General features: G+C 48.9%; 2 protein-coding genes across 5 annotated transcripts; one reads left to right on the top strand and one right to left on the bottom strand.

The window, feature by feature from the left end:
* Positions 1-1,509: 1,509 nt before the first annotated feature.
* LOC103653113 (nucleolar transcription factor 1-like) lies at positions 1,510-19,478 on the bottom strand. Of its 4 annotated transcripts, XR_565259.4 has the most exons (4): positions 18,978-19,391; positions 17,853-17,923; positions 2,008-3,032; positions 1,510-1,853 (listed from the first exon to the last, which is right to left on the bottom strand). XR_565259.4 is itself a non-coding variant. In XM_035967236.1 (2 exons), the coding sequence occupies exon 2, from the start codon at positions 15,899-15,901 to the stop codon at positions 15,443-15,445; it is 459 nt and encodes a 152-aa protein (XP_035823129.1). In that variant the 5' UTR covers positions 15,902-17,923; positions 18,978-19,462; the 3' UTR covers positions 15,252-15,442. The 4 variants fall into 4 exon arrangements, 2 of the variants coding, with proteins under 2 accessions (XP_035823129.1, XP_008678299.1); XR_002750532.2 differs by lacking the exon at positions 17,853-17,923 and having other exon boundaries at positions 18,978-19,445; XM_035967236.1 differs by lacking the exons at positions 1,510-1,853; positions 2,008-3,032 and having other exon boundaries at positions 15,252-17,923; positions 18,978-19,462.
* A 298-nt stretch (positions 19,479-19,776) lies between these two features.
* On the top strand, positions 19,777-22,964 carry LOC100286317 (kelch motif family protein). The gene is given in 7 exon segments (NM_001159204.1): positions 19,777-19,934; positions 20,046-20,222; positions 20,808-21,037; positions 21,554-21,724; positions 21,903-22,008; positions 22,249-22,455; positions 22,586-22,964. Coding segments are annotated over 7 exon segments (1,203 nt in total). The 5' UTR covers positions 19,777-19,787; the 3' UTR covers positions 22,751-22,964.
* Positions 22,965-24,824: the final 1,860 nt, after the last annotated feature.

The raw sequence follows: 24,824 nt of genomic DNA, 5'->3' as shown, positions 1-24,824 counted from the left end.
GTGGGGTGGGGTGGGGGGCTATTTCCTATGAAAACAAACTTGTTCATGTAGAAAACTTGCAGCGTGGCTTGTTCTGACTGCTGCAACTATAATCCGTAGAGACAAAATACTGTACTAATCACAGCCAAATTAAAGCCACAGCAAGCCGAAGCGAACAAGAGTATTTTCAAATGTGGACTAGTGGTTCAAAATTTTAAATGTACTAAGTATTTATACTGCATTGTTTCAAAATCATTAACGCATAGATGTTTCCAAACTGGTGCTCAGGTTTTGGGAGTTCGTTAAATCAGTTACACAAAGTATTGAAAACACAAATATAATAATACTAGGAAGGACTCAATCCTCAGGGATGCAAGTAGAGATGGTAATGGACTCCGATCCCCAATTTTCCCGTGAGAAATTCCTCTATTAGGGCTAGTTTGTAAACTCCATTTTCCAAGAGATTTCTATTTTCCCAAAAAATGAACTAATTTTTCTTTAAAAATCTCTTGGGAAAATAGAGTTCTCAAACTAGCTCTTAAGGAATAGGGATGAGAAAGGTTCTTTCCCCACGTAGATGTAAATGGGAAAAATAGGGACGGGATGAGAAACATTCTCTATCCCCGTTCCCCGCGGGACCGTTTTACATATGATGATGTTTCATTTAATATTTAATGATAAAATTAAATAATTATATTGTCAATAGATCACTCTTTTACAAATGTGTTTAGTATATATAATGATTTCTTATATATAATAATGTATATAATTGATAATGTTTTATATTAATAAAAAAATATATATCCTCGTTATAATTTAAACGGGGACAAGATCCTCAACAAATCTCTGGAAGGAACGGTGATGAGGAAAAAATGCTCTTCGCAAGAGTTTGTGAAAATCTTTGTGATTTTTTTTGTTTCGTCGTGGGAGTGAACGGTGATAGGAAGCTAAAACACGACCGAGGAATTATTTTGCCATCCCTATGCAATACTCTACTAGGTATATGCCTGTGCGTTGCAACGGGGGATGTTTGTGCATGCATAAGTCTTTATTTAGTGATGCTATCAAGACTCAACTCAACAAAATTAACAAATGTTGAAGTCTGACATTTCGAATAACCAAAATTTGGCTCAATATCACTATTAATTGAATTAGGCAAATCCTAAAAGTTGGTAATATATGATATGGTGATGTACCATGACCTCCTTAGAACAATTTTGCATTGCAAGGTGAAAAGTATAAAAAAAGGAGATGACGAGTTGTGGCTATCAAAACTATTTTAGCTCACAAATATGACCCTCTTATCTATCAAAATTATTTTAGCTCACAAACATGACCCTCTTATCTTATATGTTGTGGCGTGATTTCTACATTACTTACATATGGACATATATTATGATAATATTCAACCCATCTAAATATAATTCCTCTAAAAACAGGTAGAGCAACTAAAGTTGTGCGCATTCAGGTTCAAGGTTTCCTTACATAGACAAATGCGTATTAGAGAGCCGCTGCCAACATTTAGAGAAATGAAAATAGAATGTGTTGGACATAGCTAGTCAAATGGTTAGGATAACATTTCAGTATTAAAACCAACAACAGTGTCATCTTTTACATAGAACAAACATCTGCATCAGTTTGTTCAAACAGACAGTTAACTACTGTGAATCTACCTATGAGGTTCTCAGCTACATAGCTCTGTGGACTGAGACATGTTCAGTTGGCCGAATCATCGTGCTTATGCGAAAGAATGGTGTTTCCCTTTCCTACAGAGTGTGAAATAAGTTTTGCCACATTGTTGCTTAAGAATGTCCAAGGCAAATGTTGTTGTTGTCGTTAATGTTCAGGTCGAAAACCTTGGTGTGGAAAGACACCTGCACATAAGCATATCATCTTTGCATTAGATCACTATAACTGGTTTAAGAGTTATCATATGATATGTTGACCAAGGATGCACAATTGTAGCTCTAGGAATCCAAATATACAAGTAAAGGTGGCATTAGAAATCATAAATTAGAGAAAAAATACCTTTGGTGGCTTGAAAGGGTAATCCGGTGGGAAGTGAATGTTCACCAAGAATAGCCCACCTGCAAATGGGGTGTCTGAAGGCCCCATGATGGTCGCTTGCCAATGGAACATGTTCTCACCAACAGAACCTGACAATAAGAACAGCTAGTGCAGCTCTACACACAGATAGGTGACTACAAATGTTAAGTAAGACAGGTTGAGACTCAATGGTGGCTTTAGAATATGATCGAGTATAGAGCAAACATTTCCAAAAAAACTATAATATGATTACAGTTATACATGAATAAAACAAATGCAGAGTGCATCACAGCCTCGGTGGACATCCATGCTAACATATCATGTCATGGGAAGACCCCTTATGTTTATGTTAACTGACAATTGATTCTACTATACATAACTGATTGGAGTCCAAAGTTTTTAAATTACTAACTAAAACAAGTGATTGCTCTCCCACTAACTGCCCCTTTAGAGAACAATCTTTGGCAATTCCTTATCTGCGAACTAAGCTCCCATGCAAGCGAAAGATTATCATGCTCTTTGCAAGGATGACATATGCTTTTGCTGAAGTCATCTGATCCGCTAATTGGTAAGCAAATTATGTGCTGCTCAAAAGCTCTTCTAAGAAATTCACTTTCTCACGAGTGACTTCCTCGATCTCTAAACCATTTTCTAAAATAAATCAAAAGAAAAACATGAGAATATACATTGGAAAAGTGTGATTGTCTAACTCTGAATACTGAAACTGAAGGTTGTCCGGTTCTAAAATACTTTACCTCAAATTTCTCTTGTGTAAGTTATTTCAGTATACTGCATAATTAAGACAAATTAAACAAAACATAATGGATAAACAAGGAACTGGGAAGTTTTACTCTATAAGGCAAACAACACACTAAAATAACCGAGCAGGAAGGTAAAATCATTATATTACCCTTTCACCGTTTTGAAGACTCTTTGTTTCTCTGAGAGATTTCCTCTTCAGGCTGACCAGGGCATTTCAACCTTAAAAAGAGCAGGGTAGGGCCAACCTAAAATTTTGTAAAAAGAACATGGTAATTTTGATCTGTAAGCTATTTGTAGTTTGCATTCGCGTTTTCAGGTTTGAAAATGACGAAACTGTGGGGGATAGATATCCCCCGGGTCCACTAAAGGAGTAAAAGACCTCACGAAAGGCCCAAAGGCCCAATAAATCGTAAGGTCATTCTTTCGTGGGCCTGGGGAGAGACAACCAACAAAGCAGAGCGACGTGAGACCGGATTAGTGCAGACCCGGACGGCCCACAACGTCGAGCGAGTAAATCGCAGCAGAGACCCGACTTTCCCGCGCTGAAGCCCCCATGCAACGGAGCCATGCGAGGATAAGTCGGCGGAGGTTACGTACTACCTTTTAGCTACTTGTTGTTATCATATTCACGTGTACTGCCCCACGGTCGAGTATATAAGGCCTAGGGGGCACCCCTTCAGAACGATCGACCCTATCTTACTTAGCCACTCACCTCAACTCTCTGTGTTTTCAATCTAGAGAGCCCTCTTGTAACCACGTGCACATACTCACCAGGACGTAGGGTGTTACGCATCTTTAAGCGGCCCGAACCTGTAAATCTTGTCCACTGTCCCTCGTGTGATCGACACGAACCATTTTGCTACAGTCGTCGACACCGTCCTACTCCTAAAAACACCTTGAGGGGCAACCCCGGGTGTGCGGTCGGACCCAAAACACCGACAGCTGGCGCGCCAGGTAGGGGGTGTGTCGACGATCCAAGCTAGCTCAATGGCCGTCACCTTCAACAGCAAGATCACCATGCGTCCCGGATCCGTATTCTGCTTTGGGACAATCTCATCCGTAGCGGATGAAGAGGGAGTTCTACGTCGTATCGCGGATCCGCCAGAAAAGAAGTCTCCTCCAACAAACCCCGAGAATGCCGGAGAGGCGCAACCTCTAGCTCTCCGGAAAAAGATCGTCTTCGGAAAGCCGGGGGCCGAGAGTTCGCTGACCCGGAAGACTCCGCTGTCTACTTCCCCGACAAAAGAATGGACACGGATCGCGAGGAAGAAGGAGACCAGGGAAAAGCAAGTCGTTCTTTCCGTTCCACCGACCTCAAAGGAGAACGGAAAGAAAGTCGCCACGACAGCAGCACCATTCTACCCCGACGTCCTCTTCATCGGGAGAGTGGAGTCGCCCACCGTTTCCGACGACGAACCGACCGCACCCGGAGAAGAACCGCCTCAACGAGAATCCCGCCGACGGAGGAACCGGCGCAGGAACGTTCGACGACATCACGCGGCCGGGGAACGGGATCCGGAGCAGCCTGTTTCGCGAGACGAGGTCTCGGAGATAGGAGAAACTCCGGAAGAACGTGTCTTCAGAGAACGAAGGAACTCCCGACGACGTGATCGCCGGCGGGCTCAAGAACAGGCCGAGCAAGACGCACGGCAACGCCGGGAGAATCTGCTCTTCGGGCGCAACCTGAATCCCGACTTCGCCCGAGCTATGAACACGCCAAGCGAAGTCGGAGGGGTACTAGCTCGGATAGCTGATGGACTTCCTCGGACTCCCGACGCCGAGGGATACCGATGACTGTTCACCCAGGCAGCCAACCATCTTCTACCGCTTGCCCACCCGCCGAACGATCTACGACACGCCATCAACAGTCGCCGAGACGCGCGAAGCTCCATCAATGCTTCGCGCGAACGGCGGCATGAGAACGAGATTCGCCGTCGGGAGGAGTACGACCGGGATCATGGCATCCCGACTCAGAGCCAGGCCACCAGGACTGAGTCGGCAACGGCCTCAACTGGCGGAACCACCCGGGGACGGTCGAGGAACCACAATCACAACTCCCCTCCCCGGGACAGACATCGTCCCCGACGACAGGAGGACACGTGCGGAGTGTCCGCTCTTACTCCGCGCCTTAAGGCCATCCAATGGCCTCCCAACTTCAAGGTATCCAATGTCGACAAATATGAGCCTAAGCAGGATCCAGGGGGTTGGCTAGCCGTCTACACCACCGCTGCTCGGGCTGCCGGAGCATCTGAGGACGTTATGACCGCGTATCTGCCCATTGTCCTTGGGCAAGATGCGCTACAGTGGCTACGACATCTACCCCGACACTGCATCGACGACTGGGGAGACTTCAGTCGACGTTTCACCGCCAACTTCCAGTCCCTCTCCGACAAGCCAGCGCAACCGTGGGACCTCAAATCCATCAAGCGCCGGGGGGATGAGACTCTCCGGTCGTACCTCAAAAGGTTCCAGACCATGAGAAATCGCATCCCCGAGGTCACGGAGGCGGCCGTGATCGAGGACTTCTACAGAGGATCCAACGACTCGGCTTTTGTCCGAGCCATACTACAGAAGGCGCCGACTACTTCCGAGGAGCTGTTCCAGGAAGCCGACCTCTACATCACCGCCGACGAGCGAGCTCAGGACCTCATCGGAGGAGCAAAGCCTGCACCGGCAGCACCACGACGCGACGCGAACTAGCCACCCGACAAACGCTGGGAGAAGAGGCCTCGCGAAGAAGTACACGCCGCCGGACCGCCTGCCTCTCGCGCCCGAGGAGGACCTCGCGGAGGCGAGCGCACGCTGGACGACATCCTCGACGCCCAGTGCCCATACCACAAGGACATGCGCCACACTCTTCGCAACTGTCGGGACTTCAAGCACTCCGTTGGGCATGGCCGACCCTTCCAACCTCTACCTCTTCCTCCGCCTAGAGGAGGGCCGGATGAACCGCGACAACCTCCTCAGCCGGAGGAGGGAGGAGGAGGAGCTTTCCCACGCATCGACAGGGAGGTCAACGTCATCTTCGGCGGACATGGGTCGCAGGAGAACAACAGACAACAAAAGCTCAACGACCGCCAGATACTGGTGGCGACCACCGGTCCTCCCGCCCCATACCGGTGGTCAGAACACCCGATCACCTTCACTCGGGAAGATCAATGGCTTAACTTCGACCATCCAGGCAAATACCCGCTCCTCGTTGATCCGGTGATCCGAGAGAGCCGGGTGAAGAAGGTGCTAGTGGACGGGGGGAGCAGCATCAACGTCACCTTCCCCCGGACGCTCCAAGGCTTGGGGGCTCACCTCAAAGAGCTCCACAAGTCGGACACTCCTTTCTTCGGCATCGTGCCGACGGAGGGGGAATACCCGCTGGGCCACATCTACATGCCGGTCACCTTCGGAACTCCGGAGAACTACAGAACCGAGTTCCTGAGGTTTGAAGTGGCGAATTTCGACTGCGGGTACAACGCCATCATCGGAAGGCCGGGATTGGCCAAATTCATGGCCATTCCGCACTATACATACATGATACTGAAGATGCTAGGACCGCAAGGGATCATAACTGTGCGCGCCGACTTCCAAGGCGCCGCAGAATGCTTCCGAGTGACCATCCAAGCGGCTCTCACCACCAAGCCGTCAACACTGGCGAACTCTAAGCCTGAGGAGGACCTCACCGTACCGGCAAACGAAGCTCAGGCCACGACCTCTATGCGGCCGACCGAAGAAACCAAGCGAATCAACCTGGGGTTCGCTGATGAGCGCAAGACAGCCATCATCAGCTCCAGCTTGGGCGACAAATAGGAAAGCGCGCTCGTCCAGTTCCTGCAAGATAACCGGGATGTATTCGCATGGCAACCTGCGGATATGCCAGGAGTCCCGAGGGAACTGGCCGAGCACAAGTTGAAGGTTTATCCCCAGGCGAGGCCGATCCGGCAAAAGCTACGTCGTTTCACGCCCGACAAGAGAGAGGCCATTCGCGCCGAGTTAGCTCGCTTGGTTGCGGCTGGATTTATTAGAGAAGTATTACACCCCGAGTGGCTAGCTAACCCTGTTCTTGTACTCAAAAAGAATAAAGTGGATTGGCGCATGTGCGTCGACTATACTGATCTCAACAAACACTGTCCGAAGGATCCCTTCGGGCTCCCGAGGATAGATCAGGTGGTGGACTCTACTGCCGGATGTTCTGTGCTGTCTTTCTTAGATTGCTATTTCGGGTATCATCAGATTAGTTTGGCAAAAGAAGATGAGGAAAAAACGGCGTTCATCACTCCGTTCGGTGCTTTCTGTTATACCTCCATGTCGTTCGGCCTCAAAAACGCTGGAGCGACTTATCAGAGAGCTATTCAAACATGCTTAGCCGATCACTGGGGCAAGCGTGTGGAGGCTTACGTAGATGATGTGGTAATCAAAACAGAAAATTCGGAAAACTTCATCGAAGACTTACAGCTAGTTTTCAACAGCTTGAGACGATATAGATGGAAGCTCAATCCCGAAAAATGTGTTTTCGGGGTACCAGCAGGAAAATTGCTCGGGTTTATTGTCAGCCACCGGGGAATTGAGGCTAATCCAGATAAGATTGAAGCTATCATGAAGATGGAAGCTCCTCGGTCACAAAAGAAGGTTCAGCGACTTACTGGATGTATGACAGCTCTGAGCAGATTCATATCCAGGCTGGGAGAAAAAGGTTTGCCATTTTACAAGCTACTCAAGAAGGTGGATAAGTTTCAATGGACTTCAGAAGCACAAGAAGCTCTAGATGCACTGAAGAAATTCTTGACAACACCACCAGTATGAAACCACCCCGGCGAGCTACGTCGACTCAACCGGCTGAAGATTTGCTGTTGTATATCTCTTGCACGACTCACGTGGTAAGCACCGCGTTGGTAGTCGAGCGAGTAGAAGAAGGACATGCCTATCCAGTACAACATCATGTTTACTTCATCAGTGAAGTTCTAGGCCCCTCGAAGAAAAAGTATCCTCAGGTTCAGAAGCTATTATATGCAGTACTTCTAACTGCCCGCAAGCTGCGTCACTACTTTGACGACCACAAAGTCATAGTAGTCACCGGTTTTCCAATAGGGGACATTCTTCACAACAAGGAAGCCATTGGCCGAATAGCCAAGTGGGCTTGCGAGCTGGGATCCCACGACATCGAGTTCCGACCTCGCACTGCCATCAAAACTCAAGCGCTGGTTGATTTCGTATCAGAGTGGACAGAACAGCAAGTACCAGATAATCCAGAAACTACAGAAGTATGGTGAATGTATTTTGATGGCTTGCTGAAGCTGCAGGGAGCAGGAGCAGGGATTCTCTTCACCGCACCTGGAGGCGAACACCTCAAGTACGCCCTCCAGTTGCTATTCCCGGCCTCTAACAATGCAGCCGAGTATGAAGCTTTGATACACGGATTGAACATCGCCATATCACTGGGCATCAAGAGATTGATGGTATACGGAGATTCTCTGGTAGTCATCAGCCAGATAAACAAGGAATGGGATTGTTCAAGTGATTCAATGGGAAAATACTGCGCTGCCGTCCGAAAGCTGGAAGATAAATTCGAGGGTCTGGAATTTCATCATGTAGAAAGAGATCGGAACACAGCAGCTGATGTACTGTCCAAGCTCGGATCCAGTCGAACTCAGGTCCCACTCGGAGTCTTCGTGCAAGAAATTCTGCAGCCGAGTATCTCAATGGATCAAACAGAAGAGTGCAACATCATAAATCAACCCGAGTCAGACTCTGATGACTGGAGAAGGCTGATTATTAAGTACATAAAGAATGAAGAAGAACCAGACGACAAAAACTCGGCAGAGCGCATTGCCAGGCAGTCGGCTCACTATACACTCATTGGGGAGGAATTGTACAGAAGGGGCGCATCAGGCATCCTCATGAAGTGCGTTCTCCCGTCCACTGGGAAGCAACTTCTGGAGGAGGTTCATGCAGGACAATGTGGAATTCATGCAGCATCCAGAACACTAGTTGGAAAGGTTTTCAGGTCAGGATTCTATTGGCCAACGGCGAAGAACGATGCAGCCGAGTTAGTTCAGAGATGCGAAGCTTGCCAATACTTGTCAAAGCAACAGCACATGCCAGCACAGCAAATGCAGACCATACCAGTAACCTGGCCTTTCGCATGCTGGGGACTGGATATGATTGGACCTTTCAAGAAGGCTCAAGGGGGATACACTCATGTATTGGTGGCGATTGACAAATTCACTAAATGGATAGAGTTCAAGCCCATTGCTTCTTTAACCTCTGCCAAAGCCGTGGAATTCATACAAGACATAATATTCAGATTCGGGATACCAAACAGTATCATCACTGACTTAGGATCCAACTTCACCAGTTCAGAATTCTTCGACTTCTGCGAGCAAAAGAGCATTCAGATCAAGTACGCATCCGTAGCGCATCCAAGAGCCAACAGGCAGGTTGAGCGAGCCAACGGAATGATATTGGAGGCACTCAGGAAAAGGGTCTTCGATAAGAATGAAAAATTCGCAGGAAAGTGGATAAGAGAATTGCCTTATGTTGTATGGAGCCTAAGAACCCAACCTAGCCGAGCCCTGCATGGAAACACTCCTTTCTTCATGGTCTATGGGTCGGAGGCAGTGCTACCTGCTGATCTCAAGTTTGGGGCGCCAAGGTTGATCTTCGAAAGCATAGCAGAAGCTGAGGCCACCAGGCTGGAGGACGTTGATGTACTTGAGGAAGAACGACTGAATGCGGTAATCCAATCAGCACGGTACCAGCAGACTCTAAGGCGCTATCACGACAAGGCTGTGCGGCAACGGTTCTTTTCAGTAGGAGACCTCGTCCTCCGCCGAATTCTAACGGGGGAGGGACGGCACAAGTTATCACCCTTATGGGAAGGACCCTTCATAGTAGCAGAAGTCACTCGGCCCGGATCGTATCGCCTCACTCAGATGGATGGCACAGAAGTTGGGAACTCCTGGAACATAGAGCACCTCAGAAAGTTTTATCCCTAGCGGTATTTCAAAACCGCTGGGGCGACAATGTATTCTGTAAAATGGAAATATGTCATCAATAAAGAGAGATTTCAAAGATACTCGGCTCGTTTACGATTGACTTGCATTCTTACTTAACTCGGGGTGACCACTATGCCCTACAAACGGAGCAATCGACTTAAGTCGGCAATGACTTAAGGCGGTGCAACATGCTCACGCTTACTTAACTCGGGGTGACCACTATGCCCTACAAACGGAGCAATTGACTTAAGTCGGCAATGACTTAAGGCGGTGCAACATGCTCACGCTTACTTAACTCGGGGTGACCACTATGCCCTACAAACGGAGCAATCGACTTAAGTCGGCAATGACTTAAGGCGGTGCAACATGCTCACGCTTACTTAACTCGGGGTGACCACTATGCCCTACAAACGGAGCAATCGACTTAAGTCGGCAATGACTTAAGGCGGTGCAACATGCTCACGCTTAGTTAACTCGGGGTGACCACTATGCCCTACAAACGGAGCAATCGACTTAAGTCGGCAACGACTTAAGGCGGTGCAACATGCTCATGCTTACTTAACTCAGGGGTGACCACTATGCCCTACAAACGGAGCAATCGACTTAAGTCGGCAACGACTTAAGGCGGTGCAACATGCTCACGCTTACTTAACTCGGGGTGACCACTATGCCCTACAAACGGAGCAATCGACTTAAGTCGGCAATGACTTAAGGCGGTGCAACATGCTCACGCTTACTTAACTCGGGGTGACCACTATGCCCTACAAACGGAGCAATCGACTTAAGTCGGCAACGACTTAAGGCGGTGCAACATGCTCACGCTTACTTAACTCGGGGTGACCACTATGCCCTACGAACGGAGCAATCGACTTAAGTCGGCAACGACTTAAGGCGGTGCAACATGCTCATGCTTACTCGACTCGGGGTGACCACTATACCCTACTAACGGAGCTACCGGCCAAAGTCAGAGGCGGCTTAAGCCGGTGCTACATACTCGCGCCTATGTAATTCAGGGGATGACTTCCATATCCCGCAAACAAATTTCATAATCATCATGCGTCATTACCACAATTTTACGAACCAATAAATTCTGATACAATAAGAGAGTAATTATGTCATTCGAATGATAAACTGATGTCTTCTAACAAACACTCGATCATGCTAACCACGCGCTCAGAGCACGCAAAATGTTTCTCTATTTCGCAATGTCTTTTTCAGGAGCGACCGACGAAGTAGGACGACTCGAGGAATCGGGGGCAGCATTCACGTCGGCCTTTATGTCTTCAGGAACAACCACGTCGGGTCTCCTCATTAAGATTCGTCCAGCACGAATAGCCTTATCCATGGCTTTATCGCGTTGGGCTTTGAGAGTAGCTGCAGTTTCTTCGGCAACTTTAGCAGCCAGCCGAGCGGCCTCCAACTCCTGGGCAATGGATTTCTTGGAAGCTCGGAGTTCTTTGATGATAGCATCCTTCGCTGATATCAATTGCTTAAGGCGGGTCACTTCGTCCGCAGATTCTTGCAGCCTACAACGCTGATTGTCCAGTTCCTCCATTGTAAAGTGGTGACTCCTCTCCAAGATGGTCAGCGAGTTGCTAGAATCACGATACAATCTGTCTAGATTGTCACGAGAAGCAGCAAGGATACGTTTTTCTTCCTGCAAACAAAAATCAACTCCTTCAGAAACCAAGCAAGTAATAGGGGCATAGCAAGGCAAGGCACGGTTTTGTAAGTTACCTTTTTAGAGTCAAGCCGAGCATGAAGAGAGGAACTCAGGGCATTGGCGTCATCCAAGGCAGCGGAAACCTGATTTAATTCAGTTTGGCTCTGAGAGTACTTCTCCTCGAAGTCAGCGCACCGTTGAACCATTTCAGCCTGATCTCGGGAATTTTTTTCCTCAAGAATTGCAATCTGCCGAGTCATTCCTAGCAAGAGGTAATCAAGCAAAACGAGGTCAGAAGGTAAAACAGTCCACAACGAAGACGAAGAGAAGAAAAAGGGCACTAACCAGCGTTAGTTGCCTCCAGCTCGGATACACGACGATGAAGTGACACTGGATTCCAACACGCAAGAGACGAAGCCACTTCTGGGACGGGAGCACCCTGCAATCTCAGCTGGCTGGCCATCCCATCCACCAAAGCCTGATGAGAAGAACAAATGAACATAATGACAAAAGTTCATGCAACGTAAAGATCAAGCTAAAGTACAGCACAGTACCTGGAGGTTGGAAAAGAACGAAGGGATCCCCAAATCAGGAGAAATCAGCTGATAACCAGGTGCAAGACCACCACCCGAAGCAGCTTGCAACGGACCAGTAGGAATCAGCTCAGTGCCTTCAACAGAGCCAAACGCCAGATCAGCGGAGACGCTGCCCTCTAAAGCGACTCCCTGGTCCGGAGTTTGGGCTACCACCATGCAGCCAGAGTGTGGAGGTGAACCCGCGTGAACGTCCATGGAAGTGCAGGAAGGAGACCCTGCTCGGGCACCCTCGGGGGCTGGGTCATAGTTGGCACTGCCCACTTGAGCCGGATCATCCCCGGCAACACCCTCGGGGGCTGGGTTGTGGCTTACACTCTTCACCCGAGCTAAGTCATCCCCGGCGACATCCTCGGGGGCTGGGCATGTGTCAGCACCATTCTTAGGGCCCAGGCTCTCTGCAGTAACCACCTCTAAGGTTGACGGGCCTTCAGCCACTTCCATGGGACCAGGACAATCCAAGTCAGCATCCCGACCCTCGAGATCGCGCTCTAAGGTCGACGAGGCACGGGATGACCTCAACCCAGCATCAGGCACGGCAGCGCAAGTCTTTGTTGCATCATCATCCACTGGCTCTGATAACAAGTCCTCTGGGACCATATCCTCAAGAGTTTGATCAAAGTTGGCCAGGGACAGTTCTTGCAGACCAATGAGGGCAGACAGAGCAGGAGAAGGAACTCCACTACTTCCACCGCTGGCGATGAACTGCCGACTGTTTTTCCGAGTTAAAGGAACTTCATTTTCTTCCTCCTCATCTTCCACAGTAACAACGCAAGTAGCACACCCATTGGGATCAGCAACAGATGGAGCACCCACATTGGGGTCAGTAGCAGTTTGGGTACACCCATTGGGATCGGCGTCAGTAAGTCCAGTCGCAGGCACTCCTTCAGCAGCAGGAACTGAGGTACCAGCATCCTCATCAAAACTGGACACTCGCCGGAGGCGTCTTCTTTTCTTCTTTTGCTCATCAGCAGAAGGCTCAGGCTGACTGGTTCGGCTAGGGCGCCTTGGTCGAGTACTGACAGGTTTCGGGACATCCAAAGTTGTATCAACCTCTGGAAGGGGCACCACTGCCAACGTACCAACAGGAGCAGCATCGGATGAATCCTCAGCTAACAGATCAAGCATGTCATTTATGTCCGCATCACTAGGGTTCAGGGGCACTTCAAAATAAATCTGCCGTTCATCATCAGGAATCTCCCCAAGCGAAGCAACCAAAGTACTGACCTCTTCAGCAGAGGGTCGCACTCTAAGGCCCAAATTGCCATCAGTCACAGGCGGATTTGACACAAAAAGGGTGAAAGCTTTGGGAGGAGGTAGGTTCCAGGCCGAGTATGCCACTGGAGCACCAACATTTGAAACCTTACCCCTGAGGATCATTTCAAGTCGGCTTACCAAGTCTACAGAAGGAATTCTCCTATTGGTAACCCGAGTTGAGTCGGCTAGCCCTCGATACAGATATGCCGGATAGGCCCTGTCTTTCAGTGGCTGAATGTTCTTGAAAACAAAGTCAGTGACCACAGCTTCAGCAGTTAGACCTCTCTCTTTCAGCAGTCCAACTTCAGCTAGCAACACACCTGCCTCAGCCACTTCCTGATCTGTGGGAGACTCGGTCCAGCTCGGAGTGCGAACGTCTGGCTGTCTTCCCGACCGGGAGGGGAGAGAATTTCCATAATTATCAACTATGAACCACTCTAGACGCCACCCCTTAATGCTATCCTTGAGGGGAATCTCAAGATACTCAGTTTTCCGTCCACGACGCATCTCCAAACTGGCACCTCCGACCAACTGATGTTGTCCCCTGGCCATCCCAGGGCGACAATGATACAGATACTTCCATAAACCGAAATGCGGCAGCACGCCGAGAAAGGCTTCACATAAGTGGACGAAAATGGAGATTTGCAGAATGGAATTAAGGTTCAAATGGGTCAAGTTAATGTGGTAGAAATCAAGGAGGCCGCGGAAAAAGGGAGAGATGGGAAGGCCGAGGCCGCGGAGAAGAAAAGGAGCGTAAACTACAAACTCGTGGGTATCCTCTGTCGGGACAGTAGTCCCGTGGCAAATCCGCCAAGAACAGAGTTCCCGCGGAGGAAGAACCCCGATGGATACGAGGTGGAGGAGTTCAGCTTCGGAAATAATGGACATATGGTTACCTGCGAAAGGCAACTGGCTGTTGGGGTCGATTGGAGGGATCACCGCAGCAGACGAGCTCGCAGTTTTCCTCTTGGGCGCCATCCCGATTTTCACCAGCGAACAGAGTAGGAGGCGAATGGCAGAGAGGATTCAGAGGTGGGAATGCAAGAACTAGGGCACGGAAAGCAAAGGCGGCTAAAAGCGCAGCTCTTATGGGATATTCTCGAGCCAGATACCGTTTCAAAAAGTGCCCAGTCATCACCCGGCGGTTATTTCCGAAACCCCAGCGTGCCACGTGGTCATCCGGCGGTTATTTCCAAAAAGCCGATGCGCCACCTCATCACTCGGTTATCAACCTTGAAATAACTCATGCGGCCGGCTATCACTCGGCATTGACTCTAAAACGCTGATTTCGTATTCAGTCGCTCGGCATTACCTCTAAAATGCCGACGTCACCATCCAGTCACTCGGCATTGACTCTAAAACGCTGATTTCGTATTCAGTCGCTCGGCATTACCTCCAAAATGCCGACGTCACCATCCAGTCACTTGGCGTCGACTCTAAAACGCTGATTTCGTATTCAGTCGCTCGACATTACCTCTAAAATGCCGACGTCACCATCCAGTCACTCGGCGTCGACTCTAAAACGCTGATTTCGTATTTAGTCGCTCGGCATTACCTCTAAAATGCCGACGTCACCATCCAGTCACTCGGCGTCGACTCTAAAACGCTGATTTCGTATTCAGTCGCTCGGCATTGCCTCTAAAAGCCGATGCCGACCTCCAGTCACTCGGCGTTGCCTCTAAAACGCTGATCTTGTGTTCGATCGCTCGGCATTGCCTCTAAAATGCCGACGTCGACCTTCAACCACTCGGTGTTGCCTCTAAAATGCTGATCTCATGTTCGATTGCTCTGTATTACTTCCAAAATGCTGACGTCGACCTTCAATCGCTCGGCGTTGTTTCTAAAACGCTGATACCGACTACCAGATTACTCGGCAGCTACTTCTGGAAGCGTCAGTGTGATGCACAAGTTATTCATCTACTGTCTCAAAAGAATCAGTTCTATAATCAAGGAAAGCGAGTCATCGAGAAGGAACCAACGTCATTTTTTCATTAAAGGAAGACAATAAGCTTACAAACCAACTCTTTGCGAGTTGATGCTTCCCTACTATTACTACATTACATTACTACTACTACTACTATACTACACTATACTACTCTACATTACTACTACATTATTCTAACTACACTATACTAATATCTAAAGACCAGTGGCGCTTAGCCACTGGCCTTGCTGCTGCTGCCACCGCCGCCGCCCCTGGTGCTGTCCTTGCTGTTGCCGCCTCTGGTGCTGCCCGTGCTGCTGCCGCCTCTGGTGCTGCCCTTGCTCCCGTCGCCGCCGCCGCCGCTGCCGTCACCGTCGCCGTCGCCACCGTCGTCGTCGTCGCCGTCGTCGTCGTCATCCTCGTCCTCGCCGCCGTCCGAGTCCTCCTCGTCCGAGGAGAACTCCGACTCATCCGAGCCCTCGAGCCCGGAGCGCTCGACGGCCCGGATGTACGTCCAGACTTCCGCGGCAATCCCCTGGGAGTCGTCTGAATCATCAGACGACGCCGGGGGAGAGACGGGAGCCGGAGACCCCTCGGACTCGGAGGAGAACTCCTCCTCCGAGTATTCCGAGTCGCCGAAGTCCTTTGACGGAGGAGTCGGCTCACGCTTGTGTTTGTTACTCTTGCCCATGGCGGAAGCAGACAGAAGGGAAGAGAAGGATGCAGTAAAGAACAACGAAGAGATGTGAAAAAACCAGAGGAGCAACGACGTTATTTATAGAAGGGAAAGGCAACCGCTCACCTCCAACCGTGGTCACTGAACAGTCGCAAAGCATTCAATAAGCACTTCCACCCGTCTGAAGACACGTCAGACGGCTGACGCCGTTTCATGCAACACTACACCCATTGGGACTCCAGTCAACAGCGCAAAGGATATGATTACACTCGTCGTCCCATCACATTACTACTCAGAAGCAACCGGCTAAAATACTCAGCGTACCAAGCCGTCCCTTGCCCACACCCATTGGGGGGGGGACGCCCAGGAATTATCAGTATATTTTTCAAAACGGTCACATCCGTGCAGGGCACGTAGTGAATACCTCAAGACAAAAATGAGATATCAGTAAGGATCAGAGGAAAGCCAAAAATAGCCAGCGAAGTACAAGATATGGCCGACAGAAGCGACGTGAAGACTAGACAGAACGTCCATCAAAACGTCCAATCAGTCGCAGAAGCAAGTAAATTGCACTACCTAGCAAGATATGGATGGATTGCAAACTCGGCTGCTAAAGACAAAATATATGCTGACCTCTGCAGCAAAAAATCGATGACATAATGCTGACCTCCAAAGCATAATGCAAATAGCTTCATGCCAATTTTTACAAACAAAAGGAAGACCTTCGAATGGATTATCCTTAAAGAATCCATTTGAAGGTCGGGGGCTACACTCATTGGGTGCACCTCCGGTGCACCCCATGGATTATCATTCCAAACCAAGATAGTGCCGACTTCTAAGGCGTGGGACAAGATTAAAAAACCAATCCTCAACCAGGATGCAGGAGCACAAACGGAGATAATTTCTGGGGAAGACCTTCGAGTAGATTGTTTTCTAAAATCTACTCAAAGGTCGGGGGCTACACCCATTGGGTGCACCTCCGGCGCACCCAATGAAATTCAGAATCCTACAAATCGAAGTGCCGACCTCTAAGGCAAAAGCACGAAACTAAGCTTCGGTCAAATGAGAGATCGGAGCAGGAGAAGACAGCAGGAAGTCGTTTTTCTTCAAAACACCCGCAAGTTGGACCTGGGATCTTTGGGCTGATTACCTCTAAATTAACCCAAAGATCGGGGGCTTGTGGGGGATAGATATCCCCCGGGTCCACTAAAGGAGTAAAAGACCTCACGAAAGGCCCAAAGGCCCAATAAATCGTAAGATCATTCTTTCGTGGGCCTGGGGAGAGACAACCAACAAAGCAGAGCGACGTGAGACCGGATTAGTGCAGACCCGGACGGCCCACAACGTCGAGCGAGTAAATCGCAGCAGAGACCCGACTTTCCCGCGCTGAAGCCCCCATGCAACGGAGTCATGCGAGGATAAGTCGGCGGAGGTTACGTAGGGATAAACTCAAGAGGTTCACTACCTTTTAGCTACTTGTTATCATATTCACGTGTACTGCCCCACGGTCGAGTATATAAGGCCTAGGGGGCACCCCTTCAGAACGATCGACCCTATCTTACTTAGCCACTCACCTCAACTCTCTGTGTTTTCAATCTAGAGAGCCCTCTTGTAACCACGTGCACATACTAACCAGGACGTAGGGTGTTACGCATCTTTAAGCGGCCCGAACCTGTAAATCTTGTCCACTGTCCCCTCGTGTGATCGACACGAACCATTTTGCTACAGTCGTCGACACCGTCCTACTCCTAAAAACACCTTGAGGGGCAACCCCGGGTGTGCGGTCGGACCCAAAACACCGACAGAAACAAATTAAACAAAAAAATGACCACACCCTGCAGAGTATAAAGGTTGTGAAGACAAGCAAATTGAAATGTTAATAATCACATTCCATATCACATACTACTGCCTGGCCAAAAAAACATGCACTATATGAAACTGTTAATAATCTATATTTTTAACATACTTCAAATCACTCTGAGTAGCATAACCAAACACAGACACCGAGGCCCTCCCTGAGAATTGCCCGGCCACGAACTGAAACAAAAGTATAGCCAGAGACAACAAAACCACGTCAGGAGACGTCCAAATCAAGCCTAACGACCACGTAAGGCGACTGTGCTAGCGTTGCCCGAACAAACCAGCGCGCAGCAAACATCAAGCAGAATCTAGCGAAGCAATTTAATGGAACAGTAGTACTAAGCCAAGGAAGGTAGGGCATCACGTCAGGACGCACAGGGCCGCAGCAGGACCAACGGCTGAAACGGGGGCGGCATGAACGCCCCAAAGTCAGATGAATTCAGAGAGGGTAGGAGGAATCCAATAAATCATGCCAAGACACTAAACTCTCTAAGTTTTGGTCTCGGAGAGCACGAAATTTGCAGCGAGGAGAAGGACGGCACGACCAGTTGCCAGACACCCGAATCCGCGGCAGAGCAGAAGTAAATTCGAATTTGTTTGGCCAAACGCAGAAACGGCTCCGCGAGGGCCAGGAATGGCGCCCAGCCAAACCCCTCGGGAACGGCACTTGCCGCGTGCATCGTGGTGTGCTAGACCAACCCACCGATTTGAAGTAGGTCCCGTGGGAGCAGACAGAGCTCCCGGAAACCACCCAGCCGCAGACGGGCCAACTCGGCGGCGGGTGGTGAGCAAGAGCAAGGCAAGCAAAGCGAGGAGAGCAAGACGGGCGCACCGCCGCACCGCACCTTCGGTGTTGGCCAACACGAGCGCGACCGGGTGGAGCAGCCGCAGCGGCAGCAGGGCCCAGACCGCTGACCGGCGCCGCGCCTCCGCCGCAGCCATTGCCGCGCGACACCCACCTCCGCTAGATCCCTCGTCGGCCCGCCGCCATTCCAGCCGGATCAGGCCGTCCGCAGCGCCGCCCCGGCAGGCCGGGCGATCCGGCGAGGATTCGGTCCGGCGGGCGCAGGCTCCGCTTTCGCCACCACCTTGCCTTACTCCTTTTCCATCTCCGGCTCCACGGTGGAGACCATCGAGACCGTGTCCACCCGCCCAGGACCCATTGCGCAGGAAAGACCTAGCAAAGCGGCAGATCTAGTGAGACATGGTGTGGAGGCGTGCGCTGACTAACCATGCCGCGCCAAGGATGGAGATGCCGATGGCAGAGAAGGTGCTGGAGGCGGCGGAGGGGGCACAAGCCACGGAGCGCCGCGTCACCGTCACCATCCCACGCGAGCATCGTCAGGAGGCGGTTGCAGTGTGCAGGGAGGGCCGAGGACGGAGGCGATGATGGAGACGATGATGCCGATGGCGGAGAAGGTGTAGGAGGAGGCGATGGGGGTGGACGCGGGCGAGGAGAGGCACAGATCCGCCTACGGTGCCGGGGCCAAGGTGGACGGGGGCGGAGGCTGGTTGGTTCCATGCGCGAGTGCGGGGAGGGGCGGATTCAGCGGAGGCGAGGTCAAGCTAGCTGTGGACGTGAGGGAGGGGGCGTGCGCGGCGAGATTAGCGGCGAGCGGCGGGGGTAGGGCGGAACCAGGGTGACTGTGGACGCGAGGGAGGGGGCGTGCGCGGCGAGATTAGCGGCGAGCGGCGGGGGGAGGGCGGAACCAGGGTGAGGGTGGTGGACGCCCTTCTTGCACTCTTAAGGAATAGTAGAGATATGTGGGTCGACCGGCCGTGCCCGCGCTACTTGCGAGGCGGACGACCATCCCTCGCGGACACGTGACACGTGGGTCCGGACTCCGGAGCCCCCTTTCGCACGTGCGCGCTGAAACCGGTCGCCGTCACGCCCGTGCCGTCGCCGCTGTTTCGCGTTCGCGCGGCCGCCCACCATTTCTGCGCCCCGCCCCCACAGAAAAGCTTCGCCCATGCCGTCGCTGCCGACGCGCTGCTCTCTTCTTCTCTGCCCCTCCTCCTCCTCCACTCGTTCGAACCCGCCATGGCCGCCTCCAAGCCCCTGCGGCTACGCCTCGCGGTGCCGCTCGCCCTCGCCCTCCTCCTCGCGCTCGCCCTCGTCACCAACTTCCTCTGGGCCTCCTCCTCCCGACGAGTCTCCCCGCTGTCGGCCCCGTCTTCTTCCAGAACGGTACCCACGCCGCATTGCCCTGGCATAGACCAGCGAGATGTTCTCAACAAATTTCGTCGCTCTATCTAGGACTCTCTAACTATTGCTCCTCTGGATCGCGCACCCGCGCAGGTGATGGGGAAGAGCGCCAAGGCAGTGTGGCGCCTCAACGCGACGTACGCAGACTTGCCGGCGCCGCACTGGGACTGGGAGGAGATGCCCGCGGCGCCTGTGCCACGCCTCGACGGGGCGTCGGTGCAGATTGGGGATCTCCTCTACGTCTTCGCCGGGTACGGGAACATCGACCATGTGAGGCACCTTTGCTTACTATCGCGTCGTCGTTCCTCTGGACGATTTCCTTTTCGAAACGTTTTCAGTTGTGCTGGTAACTAAGTCACCAATCTAATTATGAGCTAATTCCATTACACCGAAGCAACCTGCGTAGTATTAGCTTCGTTTGTTTAGCAGCTAGGTTTGGGACTTTTGAGTTTTTTCGGTTTAGCATAGAATGCGGGTAATTGCAAAACAAAACATGAACGTATACCACTGATTGTATGTATCTGTGATGTTTCAACTTCTCCGGGAGCCGTTCATAATGTTTAGGATTTCAAATTGGAGTATCTGTAGTATATGAGCAACACCAAGCATTTCTTAATTCTTACTGCCAGTGTTCTTAAGGCGCCTAGGCAAGCAAGTGGACCAGACAACCGCCTTAGCGCCTAAACCCTAAACCCTAACGCCTAGGCGGGTATGGCGAGCAAGGCGGCAGTTTTGCCTGGGCGCCTGGACGCCTAGGCGACGCCTTAAGAACACTGCTTACTGCAAATGATTACTATTGCAAATCCTGGCAGTATCCTTCCTTTCTGATATATTGCCATGTTCCTTGCTTTTCAGGTCCATTCTCATGTTGATGTTTATAATTTCACCTCTAACACATGGACCCAAAGGTTTCATATGCCCAAGGAGATGGCACATTCTCATTTAGGAATGGCCTCAGATGGCAGATACATCTATGCAGTTTCAGGACAGTATGGACCACAGTGCCGCGCCTCGATTAATCGCAACTTTGTTTTTGACACTGAGACTAGAGAGTGGCATGGGTTGCCCCCTTTACCACTTCCTAGGTATGTATCCCTTTACCACTTCCTAGGTATGTATGGTACAGTGCACTTAGTTTATTAACCACAACTCGTTCTTGGAGTGATGATTATGTCTTTTGTATGTTATTTATTTTTTGCTTCTATCATTTATTATCATGCACATGCTTGTTCTATTTTGGTTCTAGTCCATTGGTTTTACCAATTTATGCTACTATTACAAACATGTTAAACATATAATGCCAGGCATCTGCTTGCTAATTTTGCATTTTCTATTGTTTGAGCAGTTAACTAAGAATCAAACTGTAGTATTTTGTATGGAGAATAATCTTCTAGTGTGTCACTTGACCAACCTAATCCTACAGAATGAGATTAACCTGTTAGCAATGCATGGAATTATTTATTTTAAGGCCATCTATATACTGCCAATATTTATTTTCAAAATCTACTGAAATGGTTCATTGCTTCCATTGTGTATTGCTCTAGTTGTTGCTGCCTTATTGGCACATACGACAAAAAAACTTATTTTGTGAAAAAATTCAGGTATGCACCAGCTACTCAGCTTTGGCGTGGGCGGCTCCATGTGATGGGTGGAGGCAAAGAGGACCGCCATGAACCTGGATTGGAGCATTGGAGCCTTGCTGTCAAGGATGGCAAGGCACTGGAGAACGAGTGGCGAGCTGAAGTACCCATACCACGTGGTGGACCTCATAGGTATGTCGGAGTATACTTGTGTCATTTGCATGTAGTCGCCATGAGGTAATGCCTGATTTCAGGGATGATTGTTGGTATCTAGTGCTTAGACACTGATACCGTTTATCCTTTGTTGCGTCAATTGTAGATATTTCTAAATGAACAATACCTTATAATTTCTGACTCCAACTTTTTGCAGGGCGTGTATTGTAGCTAATGATAAACTATTTGTGATTGGTGGACAAGAGGGAGACTTTATGGCTAAACCAGGATCACCTATTTTTAAATGTGTACGGAGGCATGAGGTGTGTTTGTGGTTCCTGCCTTCCTGGTGACACTTATTTGTGCATCTTTAACACTTTTTTAAAAACAAATAAGTTCCTGCAGTTGGGATATTACTTCCTAATGATTGCTTCAACTTTGAACCTGAAACGAAAACATATATTTTTCAATATCAGTCCTGATGTCCGAACTCCTGTTTTGTGTGAACATTTTTCTGCAGCCAAGTGAACAATTCTTATATGTTCAGAATTTCACTCTTGCAGGTTGTGTATGGCGATGTGTATATGCTAGATGATGGAGCCAAGTGGAAGGAACTGTCTCCAATGCCAAAGCCAGATTCCCACATTGAATTTGCATGGGTTGTCGTTAACAACTCCATAGTAATTGTTGGTGGAACTACAGAGAAGCATCCTATCACCAAAAAGATGATTCTTGTTGGTGAAGTCTTCCGTTTTGATTTGGAAGCACTGGTAGGTTTATGTCCAATCCATTTTCTTCTCCTTATGGTCGTTTTTAGTTTTATTGTGAGTCCATGACAGTTTCCTCTGAATTGTGAGGGTTCAGCTAAATGAATTAAAAGTCTCTATGCCATTCTTGCAGACCTGGTCAGTCATTGGGCGCATGCCTTTCCGAATCAAGACAGCCTTAGCTGGGTACTGGGAGGGGTGGCTCTATTTTACTTCTGGGCAGCGGGATCGTGGGCCTGATAATCCAGCTCCAAAGAAAGTTGTTGGAAGTATGTGGAGGACGAGGCTACACTTGTGACGGTAGAAGAAGTGAAAGTTTTTCTGAAAATTGTAGATTTGCGTCTGATTTCTAGTCCAACAGCTAGGTCCCTCTCAGAGAATTGCTTTTATCCTGTATTTTGTTGTTTGGAATGCATATTATCTATTTTTTACTAGATATTTTAAATTTAACATTTAGGCTTTCAGCTTGTAAATTGCCTTAATACTAACAGCAAAACAATGTAAATACCGCCTTTTGAACAGAGATTTGCCTAATCAAAGCAAGGGTCTGTTTGGAAGTAAAGTATTTTTTATAGTTTCTAGGCAATACTATGGTTTATAGGAATACCAGTGTATTTTATGCCATATGGTGTTTAGTTGTATTCCTAAAAACTATATTTTAAAAATCATGATATTCTAGATACCATGTTATTTTTAGAGTATTGGAAATTTCACTCTAACTCAAAGTTTTCATGACATGACTTACTTTTAGGTTTATAATATTATATTCAAATAATGTTTCTTAGAACCATGGTATTCTTGGGGTTGGCCAAAACTATGATATTATTATGACAATTATAAAGTACGGTATTGTAAAACGTAAAACCATGGTTTTAAAAAACATTATTGTCAAATAGGTCCTAAAGGTTACAGACATAGGTAGATCTGCATTTGTTCACATTTTTTTATAGGTAAGTCGAATTTCTTATTTTATATATTTTTTCAAACTTTTATGCTTATATCTTTGATGGTACTTGTTGAGCACCAAAAGTGGCGGACTGTCCGGGCCCGGACAGTTTGCGTGCCCCGCTGATTAAATCGGGTGATTATCCTTATCTCGTGCGTGGTTATCTATCTAATCACGTGGTAGTTGTTGGCTATCTCTTATAAACAGGTCTAGACCTTCTTCCCTATAAATATATGGGTTTTTAAGCTTTTTTTTTTCGAACACGCAGGAGAGTTGCGTATCATTGAATTAAGAAGAAGGGTCTAAAATTAGACCAAATACAAACACAACAGAAAAAAGAAATAAAGAAGAAAAAGAAGAAAGAAAGAAAAATAAACAAGGCCTACTGGACTCTCTACCAGAGCCCTACAAGACACCTGGAATGGGAGCTGTAATAAGGGCAAGATGCTTGGCCCCCGCAAACTTCCAAATAATAATTTCTTCTTCAGCTCTTCTAATAGCCCCCTCCAGGCTAGGTGTAACTCTATCAAAAACACATCCATTTCTATGGTTCCAGAGAGTCCAAAGCCCAAGGGTAATCAAGGAATTGAGCCCTTTTTTAGCAATTCCCTGAACCAGCTCACTGCTTCTGCTCCACCATTCCATTGCTTTAGCTTCTCCCACCACAGGAGCAAAGGCGGATAAGTTGACCTGTCCCAACAGCTGAAACCAAAAACTCCTAGCGAAAACACACCCCACCAAGATGTGATCAATAGTTTCTTGCTCTTGGTCACACAAGACACATTTGTCAGGATGGCTAAGTCCTCTCTTCTGCAGACGATCTGCTGTCCAGCATCTTCCAAGATCAGCAAGCCATAAAAAGAATTTACATTTGGGAGGGGACCAGGTTTTCCAAATAAGATCCCAATACTTAGCCACGGTCGAACCGATGAAGAGGCCATTATACGCTGCTTTTGCTGAATAAATTCCATCATTAGCGAACCTGAAAATATGCTTATCCTCCCTGTCTGGATAAAGCTGGACATTTTGAAGTTCATCCCAGAGATCAAGTAGATCGGCAAAGACACCTACTGTCAAGGCCCCTTTAATATCAGTTAACCATTTTCTGTCTGTCAAGGCCTCAAGCACAGTTCTGTTGTTCCTAATCCTTTTTGGCACTGCTGCAAGCAGCCGAGGAGCAATGTCTTCAATATTCTTTCCGTGGATCCAACGATCTTGCCAAAATAAGGTTGAAGACCCATTCCCAATGTTAGTGAGCAGGGCAGTGTAGAAAAAGGCCTTTATTTTGTTGGATATCTGCAAGGGCAATGAGGCCCAAGGCCTATCCGGATCTGTTTTGCGCAGCCACAGCCATCTCATTCTTAAGGCCCATCCTAGTTCTTTAAGACTAGAAATCCCAAGTCCACCAATTTCCAGAGGTCTACAG

This window comes from Zea mays, chromosome 4 (genome assembly GCF_902167145.1).
Source record: "Zea mays cultivar B73 chromosome 4, Zm-B73-REFERENCE-NAM-5.0, whole genome shotgun sequence".
Taxonomy (NCBI): domain Eukaryota; kingdom Viridiplantae; phylum Streptophyta; class Magnoliopsida; order Poales; family Poaceae; genus Zea; species Zea mays.
The sequence above is the reverse complement of the archived record's forward strand: the minus strand, read 5'-3'. Positions and strand labels throughout refer to the sequence as shown.

Bases quoted from the DNA above. Each gene is read 5' to 3' on its own strand.
- LOC103653113 (XM_035967236.1), bottom strand. From the start codon at position 15,901: ATGGGCAAGAGTAACAAACACAAGCGTGAGCCGACTCCTCCGTCAAAG.